This window comes from Falco rusticolus, chromosome 5 (genome assembly GCF_015220075.1).
Source record: "Falco rusticolus isolate bFalRus1 chromosome 5, bFalRus1.pri, whole genome shotgun sequence".
Classification (NCBI taxonomy): domain Eukaryota; kingdom Metazoa; phylum Chordata; class Aves; order Falconiformes; family Falconidae; genus Falco; species Falco rusticolus.
The window spans coordinates 91970070-91993244 of record NC_051191.1 but is presented as its reverse complement, the minus strand read 5'-3'; the positions used below and the strand labels follow the sequence as shown (position 1 = coordinate 91993244).

Below are 23175 nucleotides of genomic sequence, written 5' to 3'. Positions count from 1 at the left end.
CCTGGTGGCATCATCAGGTTTTCTTCCCAAAAGAAGCACCCCACAAAGCCACGATCTTGCGTGCGCTCTGCTTACTGGGTGGCCTTGCCCTAGAACGGGGGACCCCAGCCGCTCGGTATCGCTGGTGATGAGGCTGCGGCGACAGCTGTGCCCCGAGTCCTGCGGGGCATGGCCGGGGGGGCAAAGGTGGTAGGGAGCGCGGGGGGCACCTCGCAGGGTGTAAAGGGGGACACCCCGCAGGGAGCGGCGGGGGGGGGACGACACACAGCGCAGGTGCAGGAACTTCGGGGCCGCCCGGGGCAGCCCCGGCCCTGGGCAGCAGCCCGGGCGAGGTTCAGGTGACGGCGGAGATTAACATGGTCCGCGAAGTGTCATCAGCGCCGATTCTGCGGGCTCCGCCGCACTGGTTCGGCTCGGCTCGGGCGGGTGCGTGCGACGGCGGCTGCGCACTCCTCGGCGCTGCCCGCACGCTGAGCTCGCTCCGCACCCTGAGGCGCACGGCTACGGCCACCGCCCCGTGGCTGTGCCCCTCCCAGCGCCCCGCCCCACCGCCGCGGCTGGGCCCCGCCCTGCACCGGGGGGCAGGCCACGCGCGCTGACTGACAGCCACCGGGACACGCCCCGCGTGCCTCGGCCCGGCCCGGAAGAGGCGCGAAGCCTCCGCGCCGCGAGCCACGGAGTGGGCGGCCCCGCGCGTGCGCACGGCGGCTGCGCCTGCGCAGTGTCGCTGCCGCGGAGGGCGGGGCCGCGGCCTTGGTCACGTGACCGGAGGAAGCGGGTCCCGCGGTTTGAATCGCTGGGGCCGCCGGGAAGCGGCGGCGCGCGGGTGAGCGGTGGGGAGTGCTCCGCGGCAGCTGGGCACGGGAGAGTGGTCCCGGGCCTCCCCGCGGCCTCCCGCCACCCCCGGGTCTCCCGCTACCCCCGAGCATCCCCGCGGCCTCCCGCCACCTCGGGACCTCGGGTCAAGTGGCGACGGCGCCCCCGCGGGCGGGAGGCGGGCAGCTGGGGGCTGTTGAGGCCGGCCTGGGTCGTCCTCCGGCGGGATGCTGGCCGCGTGCGGCATGCAGCGGTGCCACCAGGAAGCGCTGAAGAAGAACCGGGTGATGCTGGCGAGGCAGCTGGTGCTGAAGGAGCTGATGGAGCACATGATCGAGAAGGACATCATCACCGCCGAGATGGTGGAGACCATACAGGTGTGCGGGCGGCGGCCGCTGCGCGGTGAGCTGCGCTTCTGGTGGAGCTCGTGTCGTTTGTGGCAGGGCCAGCGCGGTAAAACTCATGTTTTACCCGAATATTTTAGTGTGATTACATTCGTAGAACGCTCAGAGTAGAGTGGGGTTTGACAGCAGCATGCAGCAGAACTGCTGGCCGCTCTTGGCAGTGCGGATTTTATCGGAGGCTTGCATGCTGGTGTGCAGATGCAGCAGGCTGCACTTCAGGAGTTAGGGAGTAGTTTCCACTCCTTTGTTGTTATTTCGTGCGTTCCCCCCCATCTGTAGAAGTCGGAGTAATACCTGTTTCCAAAAGAATTCAGTGCAGGTAGGTAAATGAATATGTTATAATCCAGTTTGTCGTGTCACCTTTCACTTAAAGAGTTTGTACCGCTTATGTGTTCTTGCACATTGTGTGAAGAGCCTTGTGTGATCCAAGACTCGCTCTCAGATAACAAATGCTGTTCGTAGACTTATCCTGAGCAGCAGGTACTGTGAAGAGAAGTCATTGGCAATAGCTTTGGATCCTACAGCCTAATGCACTGAAGGCTGTGCAGGATGGTGATACAAGTCTCCAAAGAGAAAGTAAACTAGAAAAAGAATGACTGAAAATGCACATCAAGTGTATCACAAGACTCAAGTAAGCAATTAAGGGACTTTTTGGTCCCTTAGTAAGGTTGATGGTCCTGGCGATAAAAACAGATGCTGAAAAATAGATTTATGAGCTATTTGGTGGGTACTAGCGCAGAAGGTGTGGACCTGAGACTGGTAAGGTTTTTGAAAGCAATGAAGAAATAACTTCCCGATGAATTTTGACTTGTTGTGTGTCAAAGGTAATGTGAAATTCCCCATGGGGCCTGTTGAGGATACCAGTGCTAAGCTGCAGGAGATGCAGGCAGTCTCACCTGGCATAGCTGCGGTCTCTAGTGAAAGAGGACAGTGAAAGTAAGAGAATGAATCAGGAAGTGATTGTGCTGATTTTGGCTAGGATAGAGTTAATTTCTTCATAGTAGTCTATATGGGGCAATGTTTTGGATTTGTTATGGAAACAGCGTTGATTAACACAGGGATGTTGTAGTTACTGCTGAGCAGTGCTTACACAGAGCCAAGGGCTTTACTGTGGCTCACACCATCCCACCAGTGAGCGGGCTGGGGGGCACAAGAAGCTGGGAGGGGACACAGCTGGGACAGCTGACACTGATCACTGGCATATGCCATACCATATGATGCTGTGTTCAGCAATAAAAGCTGTGGGAAGAAGGAGGGAACATTTGGAGTTACGACGTTTGTGTTCCCAGGTAACCATTATGCATGATGGAGCCCTGCCATCCTGGAGATGGCTGAACACCTGCCTGTGATGGGGAGTAGTAAATGAATTCCTTATTTTGCTCCACTTGCGTGCACGGCTTTTGTTTTACATATTAAACCATCTTTATCTCACCCCATAAGTGTTTTCACTTTTACCCTTCCAATTCTTCCCACCATCCTGCTGGGGAGGGGGTTGCTGAGCAGCTGTATGGGTGCATGGTAGCCCACGGGAATTAAACATGATACTGATGAAGTCTGGGTGGTTAGTAGGGATGTTCAGTTGCTGGCCTGCAGCTAGTCACTGAAGTGCGGGAGAGGGAAGAAAAGGAGAAGAGGGGAGGGAAAAAACCCACCCTTTCAAAGGTAGGATAATGCCGGAGAAAATATTCTTTTTGGCAAAATGCTGCTGTAGTTAAGAACTGTTAAACTGAGATGGAGGGGAAGACTGAGGGAATCTTCCCCTCCAGGTGTGATTGGGTAAAAGGAGATGCAGCAATACTTAGGGTTATCAGTAAGGAGAAAGGTGTTATGGTGGGTAAGTCAGATAAATAGTAATAGCTTAGTGGAAAAAGCGTGCATAATACAATGTATACACATAACTAAGAGCTTAAATGTATATAAAGAGTGACGGCAGCCTGAGCAAGAGAACAAAGTGTCTTAAACTACTGTTGCAGGGTATGAATCTGGAAGTTGTGGCAAAAATAGAAATATGGCTGGGGTAGGAGGAAAACATTCACATCTGGAACAGTAGTATTGCAAAATATGCAGTGTACTAGAAGGATAGAAATGAAGGGAACATTTGCAGGATAGTACTAATCATAATAATGCTATAGAGAAACAAAGTAACAAGCATCAAAAAAATAATTTCAGTCAAAAATATTTTTACTTACTTTTCTTTTTTCTGTAGTAGGTCTGTGAATTTGTAACAGTCTTCTACTCTCTGGCTCAAATGTGAACAAAACTCCTGGGAGTCCTGTTAGGTAGCCTGTTCTTGAACATTTACTGTGACGCTAATTGTCAGGTACTCTATTGGTAGCAAGAGGAGACAAGTGCCACCATGTCTGTTGATATAGCATAGATTATCTTGGCTGTTTTATCTGATTGGTTCTATGTATCCATCTGCTCCCCCCAAAAGTCAGGAAATCAAGATCTGGATAAGTAGTTATGTTTTAAATTGTCTTGTCTTAAAAACACAATTATACTGGTCCTGTTGGTTTGATTTAAACTAAACTGAAGAATAAACAAAATGGTTCTGGAAATAGGGCACTTCACTTAAACTTTTGTAATCTAAGATATAAACAGAGGAGTTCAGGGAGATGAAGGAGGGGTGAAATTCCTTAGTAGTGTGAGGTGCTAACAAGTACTGAAACTTTACCACAAAGAAGAAAAAGGTGCGGGGGACGACGACGTTGCAGGAAGAGCCACTGAAGACAAAGGTGGTTGAGCTGGATGAAGAGCTCACAAGGAATATGAAGACTAAGTAAAGAATTTATAGGTATACACTGGAGAAGAATTAATAAATAGGAGCAGCTTCCTTTGGTGTCTGAAATGGAGAGAGTAGGAACTGACAGGAATTAGTTTAAACTGTGTCATTCAGAAAGAAACTAAGCAATTGGATTTTTTTCATTTGTATACACTTTAAAGAAAGAATAAAGAAAAAAAAACCCGCGTTCACTGTGCAGAGAAGATGATGTAAATATAGTTACCTAGATGAAGGCTCAGAAGAGAGGGATTTCAAACACAGAGCAAAAATTATAGTGGAAATAGTGGGACAAGTGGAAACAGCTGTTTTTAAGATGAAGTCCAAAATTCACTTCATTAATGCTTTCTTGTCAGAGCATCAGATGTTCTTCCAGAGCTCTGGGATGGACCTTCAGTATTGCAGATACAACAGCAAAAGCTTTCACTTAGGTTTTAAACAAGTTGAATACTCTGTACTGTAATGGAAGATGATCAGATTGTGTAGATACAGAGATTTAAATGCTCTGTGTTGATCACTAGACAGTAATGAAGGGATCACTGGCTTAGACAAAGTGACAAATTTCATTAGTATGTTTGTCAACTATATATGCTCTCTCTACAGAGTCTGTGTGTATGTTCAGGCTCAGTAAGACAACTAATACTATGGGATTTTGACAGGAATTCAGTTTATTGTGCAACCAGTTCCTGTTATCCAGATTATCAAACTCATCTGTGAGAGCACAAAAATAAATTAAGGATGTACTAGAAAATGAAATGGAAGAAATCTGTCTTATGAAAGTTTTAGTTCTGTTGTTTGCTGAATGTTATTTAGTGTAATCTAAATGTGATGTTCATGTGAAAGTTAAATGAGGAGGTACAGCACTTTGGGTATTTAAGGGAGCATTAAGGAAGAAGTCTGCCAAGAGCTGACTGCTGTATATACAAAGTGCAGAATATGAACTTTGTGGAAATTTCTTAACTTTTCTATAAAATTTAAGATTCGATTCTTGAGGTCAGATTGTGTTCTTAGTTATGACTTATGGCTTAGAGTCACAGACTATGAAGGCATAAAGTGAAGAACATTAATAATTCTAAGCTTGTAAACAGCTACGGTTCTACTAGAAAGGAAGAAACGATTAACAGGTACTTTAGAATATCAGCTGTCATTTTACTTTATTAGGCAGAATAAAATTCAGTGGGCTTACAGCAAGATATAGGTGTATGGAGCTAGTTATCATCTGTGGACTGATGGAGAAGTGTTACCAGGAGAAAGGGGCAAATATTTTCTTGCATCTGGGAAGGCACAGGTGAGATACTGCTGTATGCACTTCCAGGCAACAGTGCTCTGAAAGTTGAGGTTTCTGTGGGAATAGGAAGGGGTACTTGCATTGGCAAGGGGAAGAGGCCATTTTCAGGGATGCTGAAAGAAAGCAGCTTGTGTACTGTAGCCAATGGAGACAGATTTGTGGAAAGGTGCTTGATAAATAAGGGGAAGGACAGGAGAAGGCTGCAGTCAAGGGACACTTGATAAATAAATGCTATCAGACAGTCATGAATGAGCATAGGTCTGAAATTTCAGAATAGGTTCATAAGCATTGGCTCAGTAAGACTTTGCAGTATCCTTCCAAATAATGTGATGGAATAAAAGCCAAACTACTTTTAACACCAAGCTTGGGAGGAAATTGGATGATGTGAAATCTTCTGTAGCAGAGGATTTACATGAGTGACTCGAGGCTTTATTTTTTTTTTCAGATTTTCTTGCGATTGCAAATGTGGTGTTAGGCCTTGGTTCTGTGTAACTCACCAGCTATTTCTCTTCCTTTCATGGGTGCTAAGATCTTGGATCTAAGGGGTGATTAAAAAAAATAGGATTAATTCTGTTGAATGGATAACATATATTTGTGATACCCAGTATTTTAGTACATGACGTTTTGGTGTGTTTTAGATTTCACGGGGAAGGTTATTACTGTATAAATTATACCATTAGTTGGCAAATGCCCTATTAATATTTTAAGAATTAGAACGTGTTGAGAATTATTTACAGATACATAAATTTCATTTTTGTTATTAATTTTTCTCATATACTACTGTATATTGCTTTGTTGATCTAAATGTTACAGTCTATACCTATGTAGTATCTTCTTGGAATTGACTGCATGTAATTAAGTATTTTATTTAACACTTTCTGAGGGGTTTACATATTTGTTCATGAGACCATAAGCTATTGGAGAGTAGTGGAAGCATACTCTGGACTTATGTATTCAATGAGGGGAAATAAATACTATTCCAACAGTAACTGGAAATAAGTTTAGAGAGAAGAGGTGTGTCATAATGTGTGAATTGATGGCTTGCTGTGTTGCCATATGCTTTTCCCCTTCACCTAATGCGAACAGAGAAGTGGGAGTGAAATCAGCTGTGAAGAGCTATAAAAATGGATATAGCATATCTAAGCATAGTGGTGAAACATTTACATGAAGTAAAAAAAATTCAGTTGTCCTGAAGATGCATTGAAAATTGATTGTGTTGGGGTGTTACTTTGAGTGTGGATTTTGTTTTTTTTTTTTCTGGATCTAGGCCAAGTCTGGGAGCTTCAGCCAAAATGTGGAATTCCTCAATTTGCTGCCCAAGAGAGGCCCCAATGCCTTCTCAGCCTTCTGTGAAGCACTACAAGAAACCAAACAGCAACATCTGGAGGCAGTGATCTTGAAGACTGCATCCAACCTGAGCCATGGGATTGCAAGGGTACAGCAGTTTTAAAAAAATAAGATGGATGGACTGCCTTTCAGATTGGGTTTAGGCACAAACTGATCTTTTTCAAAGGGGAAAAAAACCAAAAATTGTTTACAAAGGACAGGTTGGGTTTTTGTTGCAAATTGAAACTTGTAGTAGCCTCAGTCAAAGCAGAGGGGAAAGAATTTGAGAAGAGAGTTTTCACACAGAATCACAAGACAGTAGAGGTTGGAAGAGACCTCTGGAGGTCATCTGGTCCAGCTCCCCTGCTCAAGCAGTGTCACCTTGAGCACGTGGCCCAGGACCGTGTCCAAGCAGCATTTGAGTATCTCCAGGGAGGAGACTTGTCTGCCTCTCTGGGCAACCTCCCACAGTGCTCAGCCATCCTCCCAGTGAAAAGGGGTTTCCTGGTGCGCAGGGGGAGCCCCTGTGTGTCTGTGTGCCCACTGCCTCTGGGCCTCTCGCTGGGACCGCTGAGCAGAGCCTGGTGCCCTCCCCCTCGCGCCCCCCTTCAGGTGTCTGTATGCAGTGATAAACCTCCCCTTGAGCTTTTTCTTCTCCTGGCTGAGCAGTCCCAGCTCTCTTGGCCTTTCCGCAAAGGAGAGATGCTCCAGCCCCATCCTCCTCTCTGTGGCCTGTTGCTGGCCTCTCTCCAGCACCCCCGGTTGTGCTGGGGAGCGCAGAGCCAGACACAGGACTCCAGGTGCAGCCAGGCCAGAGCTGCGCCCAGGGGAAGGACCCCTCCGCAGCCCAGGCAGCGCGCCTCCTAAGGCAGCCCAGGATGCCATTAGCCTCGCATGCTGGCTCCTGGTCACCCTGGTGGCCACCAGCACCCCATGTCCTTTCCTGCCAGGCTGTCTCCCAGCTCTGCCCCCAGCAGGTGGTGGTGCATGGGGTCGCCCCTCCCCAGGGGCAGGGCTCTGCGCTTCTCTTTGTTGAGGTTCCTGGACGTTCTTAACATCCAGCGCACTCTTAATGGCTGTGTTATCAAGAACCCAAAAGCTGCAAAGGAAATATTTTCTCTGAAATCTTTTAGTTCAGTGATTCTCTTGAGTAGAAAGCTACTAAAAGCTAGTCTGGTCAGTTGAGGAGAGAGAGACTTTCTTTTGTTATTTTCACCTTTTCACTGTCTGCAGTTGGTAGTGTTGGGCTAAAGAAAGAATTTAGCAAAGATTCAGTGTTTTTAGTGCATGGACAAGCGTGGAAACTCACAGTAAATAAGGGAAGACCAGATATTTTTGCACAGAGATGTTCCCTTATTAAAATGTAGGCTTTATTAGACTACCCTTTCTGTTTTTGTGTTTTCAGTTGTGCTTTACTATACAATGAAGTCTTGAAAGCAAACAAAAAATATAGGAGTCACTAGACAATTTTTGGCAAAATCAAGGAGGATACCATGACCTCAGTGTGAAGTTCTACTTCTGCCCAAATCCCCAGGAAAGATGAGCAAAGGAGGGAAGGAATTTTGCATTGACAGGAAATGCTGTTGCTGTCATGTCGTTTGATTTAGATATGAACCAGAATATTTGTAGTTTTATGAGTGTGTGTGTAAATGCATGTATCTTTGTTACATGATGGCTACAGGCTTGTACCGTAGAGAAAAAAATAGCTGTTTTGTGCTACTATTTCTCATGGATTTATTGGATGTCTTGTAGCTTGAACACTGTTATGGATCAAATCTTCCATTCCCTGCCAGTGAGTCATGTAATTCAAAAAGACGGCGCTGGACTGGTGAGTTGCACAGGACATCATGAATACTTGATTGGCTATCTAGTTGCTTCCAACTTCTTAATACTGTCTTAATTTTATTCTAGAAATAAGCTTGCCACCACTTTGCTCGTTCCAGGAATACAAACCTGACAGTGAACTGACCATGTTACAATCAGATGCAGGAGGCAGAATTAGGCTAGAAAATAAAAGTTAAGTAGCATACTGGGAAAGAGAACCCAGTCAGTTTCTAGGTAGCTTCCTTTATTCTTACTGGAAATCTTGTTGCTTAAACAGTGTATGTCAGTAAAATTTAGATTTTTCAAAAATATTATTTAAGATTTGTAGTAGAGTTTAATTGAACTAGAGCTATGAAAAGATACTGGTTTGGGGTAATGTCCTTAACTTGTACTTACTTGCTAAGAAGGAAATCTAAGGCCTTACGTATGTTACGTGGGCCCAATGTAGATTTCTGTAGCTTCTGTCAAGTGCAGCAAATCAGCTTTTCTTCAGCAAGCATTTGTGACTTCAGTCAGGGAACTAAATGTTGGAGTGAATCTCCCTGGTAGTTTTTACGTTACCTCTGGTAATGCTTGGAGTAATCATGGTCTCTAACCATGGTTTTAACTGTATGCTGGCTACTAGGAGCTCTCTGATACTAAAGAATAAGTGTCTAGATTTTGAAGGTTTATTTTCTTATTTAGGTGCAAAGGTTTTAGGGTGGGTTGTTTTGGTTTTTTAGAGCATATGTTCCTCCAACCAGGAGAGCCATGCCTCAGAAGGCTGAAAAAGGATTTGAAAGGAGATTGTGAATGTCTTTAGCTCCGTTTCTTCAGGACAGAGGAGTGAGTGTTTGTCTGCAAATTGCAAATAATTGATTATCATTCCCCTCATCTACTGTTACCCAGAGGAAAGGCTTGTTCAGAGGCAGATAAACAAAAAAGGGCATTGCATTTTATGGACGTTAGAAATGTCAAGTTTGATCACTTACGCATGTGTTCAGCAAAAAATAAACAGTTGTATGTAGTGAGCATGGGAGGCCTTTTATGAAAGGAAAATACTCTATTTGAGTATTTCTAGCAATGGTTTGTCAGCCTAACTGTGAAAGGAATAACATACTGTGCAAAATGACAGAAAGCACACAGCTCTGATTTGAAATAAGAATTCTGTTTTCATACTCTGTAGAACCAAATTTACTAGGCCTTGGGTAAAGATAACGCACATACACAACAAAAGTATTTGCCAATTGAAATTATGAAAAAAGTATACCATTCTGGTACTTTGTTTTCTTCTGCCATGTTTCATTGTGTTTCTGTAGTCCATGATCAAGCAAAGTTTTTAGAGGTATGAATAGTATGATAAAGGAATATGCCTTAGACCACATAGTTCAGAATTTGTGAGTTACTACCTTAATGCAGAGGTTTTGTAGTTGGAATTTGTTACTGTTATTGATACGTTTGTTTTGCACAGAACCAAAGGAACATTCCTTGGATAATGGAGATGGTCCCCTGATACCTTTGGTGAAGTACTGCACTCCTGAATTTTATCATGATCATCAGCACTTGGTAAGTAGTTGACAGAGAAAATCTCCTTCACATGTGAAAGATGTGAGGTGTTTGGATATATGAACTGAACAAGTGCTACTTAAAACTGAGTCGAAACACATGCTTCATTGGGATGCAGATCAGTATTGTGCTGTTTGTTAGTTGTGTTACATCGAATCATGTTCGATTCGATGTAGTTGTCATCTGCAAGTTGCAAGAAATTCTGGGAAGTTCTGTAACTGTATGAATTTCTCTCTGGTTTTTGTTCACGAAGAACTTTGGAGAATGCCTTCTGTTCTGTTGCTCTGTGTATGCTGTCAGTATTATTGCCTTGTATTTGTCTGCATCCTCATCCCCTTCTGTGTGATGACACACCCTGCAATTGACTGCAAGGTACCAAAACTGTATTTCAACCAGTAGTCACAGTCTGGGATGTTTTAATTGCTGGCTATACCCAGAAGAGTCTCTCCTTATGCTCAAGAACCTGTGCTGCGTAGTACTGGGTAGATCAACTGGAATTTCTAATCTTCTGCAACCATTGAAGTTATGTAGGGAGTCTAATTACTCTTTATTCTGTTTGTAAAGCATAGGTTATGGTGGGGTGGTCTTAAGAAGAAAAAATAGTTTTATGTAAGGGGGCAGAGACTTTGCTAGAGTTACACAATGTGCTAACACTTAACACCTCTGTTACAGGCTCTGTGTACAGGCAAAACAGATTTGGGTTTTTTTTACTGTCTATTGAGGAGACCTAATTAGGCATTGTTGGTGTGATCTTGACTTGGCTCCTTTTACATCTGTGCCTGGGTAAACCTTATTTGATATGCTCCTTTATTATTAAATTTCACTTAAAATTTACAGGAGCGTTAGTAACTGATGTACTATTGATTTGTTGTTAGTGGGAGGGGCAGAGAGGGAACTTAATCTGAAGATACCCCTCTTAAATTAGTTCTTTCCCTGTTAACTTTTTTTGTCAGCTGCATAACTTTCAGGATCAGTGACTCACAGTCCCGTGCTGTTAGAATTGCACATGTGCAATTCTACATCTCTGTCTGCTCCCAACAGCAATTAAAAAATGTTAGCTAAATTTTGCATAGTATTGTCTTAAAGCCGGTGATGGAAATATATGGGGCTGTGCTGGGATAAAGGTGGGGAAAGGGAAAAAAGTTAGCAAGACCTAATTCACAGTTTAAAATGGATTAACTGTGTTTCTTTTAAAATGAGAATTAAGGCAAGCTAGTGTAACATCTTAGCAAGTGTTGTAGCATCATCAGCTGTGGACACTTGCAGTTGTCTTTGGGACCCTTTGCAATACAAACATTTGTATATCAAAAAAAAAACCAAACAAACAACAAAAGACAAAACCAAACTTCAAAAATTTGACCTCTGCTGTTTTTGTGACTTCTCAATCAAGAAATTCTCATATCAAGTTGTGATTGCTGTTCTACTGTAACACTTTATTATTTCCTTGTGTAGTCTAAATTTACTGATTTTTAAATCTTCTCAGGCATATAAACTGGTATCAGAGCCCAGAGGCTTAGCACTTATTCTCAGCAACGTCCATTTCAGCAGTGAGAAGGACTTGGAGTATCGTGCAGGGGGAGATGTGGACTGCAGTGCCCTGGAGATGCTTTTCAAGCATCTTGGGTATCAAGTGACTGTCTTTCATGATCAAACTGCACAGGTAAGGAGGATGGATCCCAGTACTTCACAATCTGTATGGATGAGAGTTTGTGACTGTGACATAAACACCTGAAGAGGTTCCCTAAGGTAGAACTAAGCTTGAACAGGAAGATGTGAATGATCACTTATGAATAGAAAATAAGGCTAAATGTGGTAATGTCTGCTCACATACTGACAAATATGAAGAAGCTTGGAAGGCAGAGGACTTACGATGGAAAGTAGGATCACAAAGGACCACAAGAGTTACTACTCTGGTCTGACTAGTGCAAGGGGCAAGAATTTCTAGACCATACTTGGCATGTGTGTTTAAAATCACAAATTAATGAAGTCTCCAGTTTACTCTAGATAGGCTTCTCCAGTGTTCTGCTATCCTAAAAGTTAAACTTTGCAAATATTTGACCTAGTCTTTGCAAGTGTTAAGTGATATTTTCATGTCGTTTCACTGATGGAGTCAATTGCCATCCTATTTATCAGTCTTCCAGTATTTATGCGGTTCAGTTCCACTGCTTTGGTCTTTGCTTTGCTAGAGAAGTGGCTGTGCTTCACTTAGTCACGGAGCTACCAATTTTCCTGACTGAATGAAGCCGCCTTGTTCCCTAGGAATTCAATTGCTGCCTTGTCCAGGCTCATTTGTTCTTCCTCCTTTTAAATCCCTATGAAACCAAGTGATACATAACCTGTTAAAAGCATATTTTATTCAAGAAGGAAGCTTTTGCAACAATATAATAAGACTTTTGTACTTACCATGTTGTCAGAGTTCCTAAAGTTTTCCATTTCAAATTGTGTTTTGATCACTAGTGTTTGAATGCCTAAGTACCAGGGTATGTATCTGTTAAGTTGCTGCAGTATCCCAGCCAGACTCAAGTGTCAGTGTAAAATCTTTGTAAAATATTGGTTGGTTTCTCTTATGTTGAATCTGTGTGTACCAACTCATACTTCTTGCATCCCCCTGTTGGCCTAAGTGATTCCTACTTCACAGTGTTATACTTCAGACTGAATGTTACATAAAGAGCAAGAATGTTTTGCTGGTGGTTTTTTTATGGAACACGTCTTTAGTCCTATAAATTTGCTGTACATAAGGTTTATTTCATAACATGAGGACTGTGTATGTTCTTCCCTGTATATTGACCCACTTCCTCTGTGCAAGTCTGGAAAGCATTGAACTTTTTTTTTTTCTCTCTTCAAGGAGATGCAGAATGCATTGGAGAGATTCTCTAAGCTGCCAGATCATCGGGATGTGGATTCCTGTATTGTAGCTTTACTTTCCCACGGTGTGGAGGGTGGGGTTTATGGCAGTGATGGCAAACTACTACAGGTATATTGCTATGTTCTGACGTGGTGTTGTAGGTTATCTCTTGGAAAGTAACAATGGAATGGGGGGAAAAAATGTTTGGGTTTTTTCCTAAATCAAACAAAACCAAAACCTGCTCAAAGAACAACGAAGTGACTGAAGAGTCACTTTTTTCTAAAAGGAGAAAATAAGGGTTGTGGGAAGGGCAGGAGGCTGTCTTATTATAAGAGGTCTGTAAGATAAAGAATGGCATACAAATAGGGCAAGTAGGGGAGGTTTTTTCATTCTCTCCTCCTGTACAAGTACTAGGTAGAGTGCATGAACTCAGACTAGTAGGAGCCCCAGGAAAGGGTAGGGAGGGGATGTGTTTGTCACATGGTGAGTTTGGAGATAAAGGAGGAAATATCAAGACTGGTGAGGTAATCGCCAAAATGCAGGGAAGCAAGGTGACACTGGGTTTTGCTCACAGAAGGCTGCAGTGAAGAATTTTTATCTTCTTTCTTCTCTCAGTTGCAGGAGGCTTTCCGGCTCTTTGATAATGCAAACTGTCCAAATCTCCAGAATAAGCCGAAAATGTTCTTTATTCAGGCCTGCCGAGGAGGTGAGTGCCTTAATACTAAAAGCCATGTATTTGGCATGCCATTAAGGCTCATTTTACACACATACACACCCTCACATTCAACTTGCTGTCAACTCTCCTCTTTGCTTCTCTCAGGTGTAAGTGGGACCCATATTCACCTCCCTCTGCCCTGCTGCTGCCACTGCATCTGTTGCTCTGTAAGTGTCTTTTGCTCTGCATGAGGTGTGTGCATTGACTTGCAGACCCCAGAGCACCATAGCGATGTGAAGCTCTATCATATCCCACCATATGTTGAGGCTTTCTCTTGCTATGCCTGCAGGAGGGGGAGTGGGGCATACTCTGCATCAAATTGTGGCACAGCATGGAGTGGTACACTAGCACTGGAGTCTTGTTTGGGGTCCTGTCTTTCTGTTGCTCCTGGATGTGTTGCTGTCTCTTGAGCTATCAAACTGGGCTCAAAGTATTTTTTTTTTTTTACCCTGTCCTGTTTTGAACCTCCAAATGACATCTTTCCATACATCCTTTTTCACATACTGTAGTAGAATTTGTACATACTGTTGTACAGAACTCTTTTCTTGACTTTCATAGACTTTTTCTTTTTCACTCTGTTCCTTTTTTATTCTGCTATTTGTTTTCCCTTCTTTTGTTTCTAAACACACGTCTGCAACTACCTACCTTTCAGATCTGCTAATGACCACAAATTTTCCCCTGAAGTGTCTGGACTTTTTGACATTGCTGTGAAACTGCAGATACTCCAAAGAGAAGTTCTGTTGTAGAAAGCTTTGTTTTTTCCCTTGTGGTAGAGAAATTTTTCTAACATTATGCTCTTTACCCTTCTTTTCCCATGTTTCTTGCATTGTCGTCTGCCTTTTTCATTTTTAACAGAGCTTTATAGTTTGTCCTCTAGCCAAGTGGATGTTTCATTCACCTGTTACCTACTTGTGTTTAAATCCCAATGCAGGGAAAACCCTAAAGTCTATGTGAAGTATTTTGGTGATCAGAAATGTTTGTTCCTTCTAAGTGTTTGGAAATAATGTAATGTGCATGTTTACAATACAAATTGAATGTGATTGCTTTCCTTATGTTATTCAACCTTTAGATACTCTAACAAATGTGAAAATGCAGACTCGTAACAGTGTAGAAATAAGTGTAATAAGCCAGAACTTGCCACTGACCTAATTGGGTAATTAGGTTTATTTTACTGTAATGTTACCATAAGGGGTTGTTCACATCAACAAATCAGGCTTGGCCTTCCTATTCCCAAAAAGGTTTTGGTTAAGGGTGGTAAGCTCACTGTGCAAAATGATGTAGAACTGGGATACTGCAGTAGGCCAAGGGTTGAGACTTGAGCAACTGAAAGGGAAAAAACTTTCTTCAATTTAAAAAAAACAAAACAAAACAAAAACAAACCTGCCTTTTTTTAACCTTTCTTGTAAACCTTGATTAATAGTCGGAGGGAAAAGATAGTTACAAGGTAATTGAGCTATCAACAAAAATGTGTATCTTTTCATGTTAGCATTTGAAGGTTAGACTAGCCAATACAAATTTTTTTTCAAAAGCAGCATTTAAAAGACTGTATAAATAGTGTGGATAACTTCAAATTACTACTCAGTATCTCTTTGCCAGACAAGTTAGCTGGAACTAGTTGAAAAAAAATGAGAAATGCACAGGTTATTCTTTCTCCCTAAGTTTATGTAATAGACTTTTATCTGTCATCTATTAATGACACATTAAAAAATGTAGATGAAGAGTTGGTACAGTCTACTTAATTTCCAAAAGGCCTTTGGCAGAAGTCTACTAAAGGACTGAAGCAGCTGACCTACAGTTACGGATCAAAAACCAATAGCAACAGAAAGCAATGGGAAAAGACAACTAGTTGGATTTCACTACAGCATAAAAGGAGATGTTTTAAGCCACTTTACATCTGTGTTTAAATATAGTGGTTGATCCAGAAAAATAAATAACTTGGGTAGATAATGACAAATCGGTAGTTAGCTGTTTTGCCAATTGATTTAAGTAACTGCTATCCGGGAGCTTCAGTAGAATTGACCTTGTCTGTTTAAATCTGAGTGGTAGTTACTGCTGATATAAATTAGAGGTTAAGTATGTGGAGGATATCCTGATAGGGTTAGTGCTTTACACTTTTTAGTTCTGTTGATAAGTTGACTGGAATGATGCTTGAAGACAAATGCATGAGGAAGACATCTAATTCTGAAGCTTTAATGAAAAAGGTTTTGACTTTGTATGTTATGAGATGATGTCAGTGTGAATAATACAGCCTGACTGTCAAATTACCTGAGTCTTACCTGAAATAACATACACTGTGAACAGCACACTATTTTTAAGAAGATACAGAACTGTAAAGATTTGGAGAAGTTTGATAAAAACCATGAAAAGTGGTTAAATATGGAAAAGTTTGCAACCTTAAAGAGATGATGAAGGGACTTGATGGAAGTAATCATGAAATTGAGCTATGGAGCCTTAATTATAGGCTATATCTAGTCTATCAATCACACCCCTCCCACTGCTGCTTTCATAGAGGAAAAGAATAACGTTGGTGACTTACAAACTGACCATTTCCTGGGCACAACTGAGATGCCACCAGTGTCGCTGTCTTTAAAAGGGTTAGAAATCCAAATGCATTTCTAGGCATGACCTGGCAACAACAGTCTAGAATCATCGCAGCAGGAAAGCTCTGAAGTGGAGGCTTATGCCTCCTAAGACTAGAATCTGACCCGTGCTGTTAGGATGGAAGTAGAATAGTAGATTCTCATCTTAAACACAAGGGCAAAGTCATATAGAAAACCTGTGAAATGCAGTTTTATTTTTAATACAGCATATCTGGACTATCGCCACTAAGCAGTTGGTCTAGATTACAATTGAAACTCTGCATCATGTAAACAACCAATTGAGAATATCTACATTTGTCATAATACATACTAATGAATCCTGGAAAGGACTTTAAATGTCTCTGGGTTTTAAGCTAATTTCCATGTACTGGAATTCTCTCTCATGTTCGGGGTCAATTTATTTTGCATTTTACTATTACACAATTTATGCTTTTGATTGAGAAACTGATATTAGTCAAGATTTACAACGAGGTGAGGTATTTGGTCCATGTTTTCTTGATGTCTTGGAGGTAGGACTTAGTAACTAAAATAATAGCTGTCATTTGAGTTCTGCAGTAAGTAGGTAGCTAGCATTGCAAACTAGAATAGACATTTTTGGACATTTCTAAGATAGGTGAAAGTGGAAAATAGAAACTTTTTTAAGGCTAGGCAGTCAAATCCTTCCATGTGTGGTGAAGAACTATCAGAAACTTCTTTGCTTTCTGGTTATCCCATGATCTGCCTAGGAAAGGCGGGGGGGAGGGGGTGGGGGGCAGAAATCAAATGGTGTGTGGACTAAGGGTCCTGTTAGGTTGAGCAAGTTCAGCAGGTGTGGGTATCTGCATTAGTCTGTGCAGAAGAACTGTCAGATAAGCTTTTTCAGCTGTTTTTAAAACTCAAAGTTAATGCAAAAGCTTTCTGCTCGACAGCAGTTATGGCATTGCTGACCAGAGCCCAAAACAAAGAAAGTGCAAGAAAACTACACCCAGTAATTTCTTCGTTTGTTTCCCCCCCCCCCCCCCCCTTCTGCTTGCCCCCATTGTTTATTGCCCCCCCCCTAGATGAGACTGATCGGGGAGTGGATCAAAGGGATGGGAAAGAATGGTCGGATTCCCCAGGTTGTGAGGAAAGTGATGCAAACAAGGAAGAAAATCTCAAGCTGCGTCTGCCTACATGCTCTGATATGATCTGTGGATATGCTTGTCTGAAAGGTACTGGGGAGAGGCTCTGGTTGGTAGGGGGCGTAAGGAGGTTTTGTGCATCTGTGTTCCACAAACTTTATCATACGTGCTTTCTTCGCAGGCACTGCAGCCATGCGAAACACCAAGCGTGGATCCTGGTATATTGAGGCTCTCACCTCTGTGTTTGCAGAGGACTCCCGAGACACTCACGTGGCTGACATGTTGGTGAAGGTGAGGTGGTGTGTCTTTTCTCTCCCACACTTACCTGGTTTCTGAGGAGCCTTCCAGTACCTCAGATTGCTAGGATTAATTAAAGCAATTGTTCTTGCCTTGATTGTAGCAAAATTATTACTACTTTCTGTTTTTATGTTTATGGTTTTATATATATATATTTGTATTTATATGCAGTTCCACAGCAGTTTAACCAAAGTAAAACTGCTGTTTCATTCAGTCCTTCCATTTCACTTGTTAATCTGGCTTGTCAAGAATTACTTTTCCTCTATAGAAATTGCTTTTTTCAGGTGGATTTATTCCCTAAACTGGTTCACCTTTACATAAGGTAAACATTTAAGAAAATAAGGGAAGAGGAAGTGGAGACAGCAGTGTGACTACAGCAACCTGAGCTGCTGTGGAGCTCTGCACCCTAATTCTTTATACTTCTTATAATTAGAGAATATGTAGGGGACTACTTAATAAGTTAAACAGAATAATCTATGAGTATAGAAAGCAGTGACATTTTATTACTTGTGTCATCTTAAATCGTTCCAGTAATATTTTTTTTTCCAATTTCACATCTAGGTGAATAGGCAAATCAAGCAACGAGAAGGTTATGCCCCAGGCACAGAATTTCACCGCTGCAAGGAAATGTCAGAATATTGTAGCACACTCTGTCGGGACCTTTACCTGTTTCCTGGCTATCTGCCAGGAAAATAACCCAGCAGGCACTGCTGGAAGAGAGACACTGCCAAAGCAGGACTTCTGAGTACGGATGTCTGTGTTTCCATTCTGACAGGCTGTGACATCAGATGTGTAAGCAAGGAATGCTTGTTTATATCTGGCCAGTCCAAATCTTGATGTCTTTTGTCTAAAATAGTCTGGCAGCTCTCTTTTTAATCTGATTCAGTTCAGGGTTTAAAATTCTAGTATCCTGACTTATTCCATGTATGTAGAAATGGATAGAAAGAGGATCAGCACTGGAACTGGGAAGAACTGGGAGCATCCTTTGGAAGAATACATAAGGACATTTGTAAGCAAAGTGAATATGAAAAGGGAAATGGACTATTCATACGGCTTTTTTTAAGTTAAGTTTTCTGAAAGGAAAGTGATTCATAAAATGCTACTTATTCTTGTATTGTAAAAATTTTAAATACTTTCTGCCTGGTTCTTCATGTGGGACAGTCAGCTCCTGTGCACGTTAGAAAAGGGCTCCCTTGTGAAAGAGAATCCTTCCCCTTGTTAAATGGAAGGTTATTGTTATCAGTGCTTGAACAGTTTCCTATCCATCTTGATCACTTAAAAGTCTATTTTTGCACATTCTTTCTTACAGCCAAGTTATCAAGAGAACTACAAGACATCCCAGGCTATCAACAAAACAGAGATCCAGCATTTCTCATACAGACAAATAAGCCTCCATGAACTGCCCCAGAAATAGTTTTGAATCTGGAAATTCCAGATTAGCTCCCCTTAGTCCCAAGAATGAACAACTGCATGGAATATTACTTTTGAGGAATTTGTTTGCCATAGTATCTGTGTGTCACAACAGGCACAGCATTCAGTCCACTAGCTTTTCGGGAGTCTATAAACTGCGCTGTACAACTGAATCCCTAGAGTTCTACAAAAGGCTCTTTTGGCTTTTGTTTAATTAACAAAAATATTCAAGGCAGCTCTTCACAGTCCAGGCATGTTGCTTGGATTATATATCACTGCAATTTGTTTCCCTTTTAAATCAAAGAGAAGAGTTTCACATTATTATCCTGTTATGTGAGTTTTCTTTCTTCAGTCATCATCATTTAAAGCTGTTTGTTTAGCTAATACTTTTGCAAAGCATCATTTCAGCTGATCAACAATGTTGTGGCATAATCCATGACGACTTTTGGAAATTTCCTACACAGTCTCTTCATGCTGTAATTTGTCTCTTGCTTGTGTCCGGTTGCAGTTGCTCCCACTTGATGTGACATGGGAGATGAGCGTTGTTCTCTTTTTGTGGTAGAGCCTAAATCCTGATATACTGGGTTACATACGGACTATGGTCTGTTCACTTGAGTCTCTATCTTCTCCATTTTTGTAGCAGTAAGTTAGCATAGTATCTGTCTTTCTTTTAAAGTAGATGTGGCTTTAAAAATATTTTTTTCATGATAGAATTATGAATAGGAAGCACAAAGGGATATGGAGGAAGGCTGGAAAACTAGTCATGTGCTTTTTTTTATTCTGTCTAGGAAAATGAAGGCTGTGTTTCCTCCGTCTGACAAAGGTGCAGCATTAACATGTATCTTGCACTTACCTTACAACATGATGTGATGAACAGAACAAGGATCATACCTGCCAGTTGGTGCCTTACTCTGAAATTTAAGATACCAGTTTAGGGGCTGTTGTACCTCCCTGGAGTATGAACACTTTCTTCCTGAGTGCTCCCTCTTTGAAATGGTGCAATATTTTACAGATAGGTATATTGATGAAGCAGTCCACTCTGATGGATTAGATATCTGTAGGATTGCATCAAGCTGCATTATCACTGCCACTTTCATATATTCTTTTTGTATACTTGTATTTTACCGCCTTGAAGTGTCAAAATAAATAATTCTTGTTTGATTAATCTGTGCAGTACCTTCCCTTTTGGAGAGTTATACCTCTGTGTGGAAATGGAGCTTCTATATAAAGATTTTTGCATCATTTCTTGAGGTAGTACCTCACAGAGGCACTTTTGAGCTCTCAGGCAGAAGCCTACTGCTTGCTAGCTGCAGCAAGTATGGGCTGCTTGTACTTTTTGATAACACCTGGACTAAATGAAAGTGAATGTTAATCAAGAGAATGAGGCAGAACCACCCAGCAGGAGGCTGATGTGTTTCAGCACATAAAATATTTAGACTGGGGAAATTGCAGGCTTGGTGTTCGTGAATGAAGAGTTGGTGCCAAAATTAATCATTCCTGAAAAGGGAGTCTTGGAGGGAAGAAGGGCCCAGGAAGAAGGTGAAGGTGCCAGCTGCAGAATGTCCAGGGGATCAGTGAGCTGCATGGAAGTGAATGCCAGGGGACGTCCAGAGGCCCTGATGTGTAATGCCCAAGACTGGTGACTGGGAGCAGCTGTACAGCACAGAACCAACACAGCTTTCTGCTCTACCTTCACAGATCAGTAGTGATCTCACTACTGGGAAGGCAAGCTGAGACCCCAGTACTGCACCTGGGAGAAAGCCAGTGTGTGGTTGTATGTTCAGAGAAGTAAGTTTTGAGCAACTAGCATAGGAATGACATTTAATAACTGTGGGATAGTAGGAAAGTTTAACTGGTTCACGTTTTGGCTCGAAACCAAAAAAGGTCAAAAGTTTCATGGGATGGGGAGTGACAACAGTGTACAGGATGTAGACGAGGTATTTAGCAGATCTTGAGCTGCATGAAAATCATTGTATTTATAAATAGAACAAGTCAGTAAATGAATACAAATTGTAGCAATTCTAAACTAATTTTGTTTCCCTTTTGGCCATTACAAAAGTGAGATACTTAAAGGATTTGATTTTGTAAAAATAGTCATTTATCCCCTTAAAAATTAGGATGTACAGAATGGTGTTGAAAGAGGATATACTTTCTAAAGCATGAAAAGATTTGGCTAAACATCTACCAAGCAACTTATAAAATAAAATCTATGCCAAGCAGACACACCTAACATACACTGTACTTGTGTTGTGCAATGTGTTCTTACCCTTGTCTTCAGGGTACAGAACTCTTCGCTGCACCACAACACTAAATTATTAAAGTTAGGAGAAGGAAATGCAAGAATAGATATTGTTACTAATAGGTCATTTCATTACAGTGATGATGTCATCAGCACATGCATACAGAAAACGGTTTCTTTAAAAGGAAGGAAATGAAACAAGAATCTCCAGAGAAGTTAATAATCAACTGTTGTCACAGGATTGGCAGCCTTGGTGAGGCTGTGTCACAAGGAATGAGTACCAAGTACTGCTCGGTGCAGTTTGGCATAGCGTTGTTGCTTTTGCCAGTTCTACTTGTGGAACTCTGTCTTGTGAAGGTTTGGTATTCTTTTGTTTCCTGTCATCTGCATTTGGTGTCTTATGGTCCCTGTTGTATTGAAGTTAGTCTCCAGACTGTGTTTCCCTAAACTGTTAATACCCATGTGCACAAATTCTTAAGAACACATCTTCTATGTAATTCACTACATCTTTGAAAGAGCTCAGGGTTGTATTCAGACTTCTCTAAATTAAGAAAGAGAACGGGAATTGCTGTGGTTTAGTTGTTTATTTACTTTGTCACTCCTAAAAGTTGATTTTCAGCTGCAAATTAAGGAGAAACAGTAACACCTCCCACAAACCATGCTTTGACAAAGGTGAACGTCATGCTGCATTGAGAAAATAATTAATTTGTAAAGAAAACACAAACTAGCTAGCTGTTAGTTACTCAGTTGCTTTTAAAGTGACAATGTGAGGGGAAAAGGTCACACATAGGCTTAAATTTTCTAAATTGATTTAACATAAACAGTTAAGGGATGGTAATAAACTGTGGTTGTCTCCTGCCCAGCCCAGAAACCCCGGGCTTTGTGTCTCAGGCTGGTGGCTGTAGCTGCTGATTTTCTATTTGCAGGTTGAAATGGTAGGAAGGCTGAGTGTGCATCTCAGAAACAGACGCGTGTATGAAGGATGCTGACATGGCTGGCTCCACAGACTGCGACAGATCTAAGGCACTGCCTGCAGCAGCACTAACTTCAGTGCTACCAGGACTCAAAGCATAAATACAGACAGCCACATCCCCTTTCTTCTCTTCAGCTAGTAAGGACTGAAGGTCAGTAGTAAAAGCAGTCACACCCCCACTCTCTAGATTCATAGGCATGTTCATGGATCCATGGAGTATGCAGGGAGTGTGGCCTCTCCATCACCCCCATACTCCTGCCTGGATCTTAGGCCACCTTACCTGCTCCGTGTGTCTGCTACCTGCTGGTGAGTCCAGCTTGGTGCTTGCTAGCAAACAGGCAGGTGCACATGCTCCTCACACAGGCACCCCATGCTCATGGGTCCTACTGAATACCCAGTAACCCTGACCAGACCCGGGGTCTCCTGCTTGCTGGTTAATCCAGACTGAAGCTTGCCAACACCTTATGTACTCTCAGCAGCTGGCACCCAGCATGAGGGCTGTTGTGACCCACAGCCCTGCTCCAGCTGCTGGCACAGAGTCCTCCCCACCTTACCTTGCTCATGCTGGTCCCTTCTGCAGCTGTGCCCAGGGCTTTTACTGATCCCATCTTAGAGGCTGGAGCAGACACTCATCCACTCTTGTTGCTGACACTGCAGGTCTGGGGTGCCTACACCCCTGGTCTGACTCCAGTTGCTGGCACCAAGTCCCCTCATGCAGATTTGACCTGTAGCTAGCACCCTGGGCACCCAGTGCGATGATCCAGAGAGCTATGGCAGCTCCAGCTGCTGATGCTGGACCCCACTTGCTCCAGTTCCTGGCCCCAGAGCCCCTACGCCCCTGGTCTCAGTACAGCTGCTGACCCCAAATTTGTTTGTGCCTGTCTTGCCAGTTGTTGGCACCTCAACCTTACAACACTAGTATGTGGGATAGTGAGATTTCATGGTGAGAGTTAAGAAAGGATTTAATAAGGAGATAGGACAGACCCTGGTGATCAGGAGTCAGTGCTCAGTCAG

The 23175-nt window shown here is 42.5% G+C and overlaps 2 protein-coding genes across 4 annotated transcripts in view; both read left to right on the top strand.

Annotated features, from left to right (window-relative positions):
- The first annotated feature begins 755 nt into the window (after nt 1-755).
- CASP2 (caspase 2) lies at nt 756-20114 on the top strand. Of its 3 annotated transcripts, XR_005104304.1 has the most exons (11): nt 759-1193; nt 6555-6722; nt 8366-8441; nt 9888-9982; nt 11466-11642; nt 12828-12956; nt 13443-13533; nt 17183-17332; nt 17424-17533; nt 18101-18331; nt 19738-20114. XR_005104304.1 is itself a non-coding variant. In XM_037387792.1 (10 exons), exons 1-9 carry the CDS (start codon nt 1044-1046, stop codon nt 17306-17308), a joined length of 1074 nt encoding a protein of 357 aa, XP_037243689.1. In that variant the 5' UTR covers nt 756-1043; the 3' UTR covers nt 17309-17332; nt 17424-17533. The 3 variants fall into 3 exon arrangements, 2 of the variants coding, with proteins under 2 accessions (XP_037243689.1, XP_037243688.1); XM_037387792.1 differs by lacking the exons at nt 18101-18331; nt 19738-20114 and adding an exon at nt 13648-13709 and having other exon boundaries at nt 756-1193; XM_037387791.1 differs by having other exon boundaries at nt 18101-20114.
- A 69-nt stretch (nt 20115-20183) lies between these two features.
- CLCN1 (chloride voltage-gated channel 1) overlaps nt 20184-23175 on the top strand; it is a 69388-nt gene continuing 66396 nt past the window's right edge. The window contains exons 1-2 of the mRNA XM_037387806.1: nt 20184-21545; nt 22115-22312. The gene's annotated coding sequence lies outside the window, so the exon portion shown is untranslated. The remainder of the gene's footprint in view (nt 21546-22114; nt 22313-23175) is intronic.

What these genes read in the sequence shown, in the direction of transcription:
- CASP2 (XM_037387791.1), top strand. Translation starts at nt 1,044, where the DNA reads ATGCTGGCCGCGTGCGGCATGCAGCGGTGCCACCAGGAAGCGCTGAAG. An exon ending in TGAGCCATGGGATTGCAAGG is followed by an intron (nt 6,723 to 8,365) that starts GTACAGCAGTTT and finishes GATGTCTTGTAG; the next exon opens with CTTGAACACTGTTATGGATC. An exon ending in GTGATGGCAAACTACTACAG is followed by an intron (nt 12,957 to 13,442) that starts GTATATTGCTAT and finishes TTCTTCTCTCAG; the next exon opens with TTGCAGGAGGCTTTCCGGCT.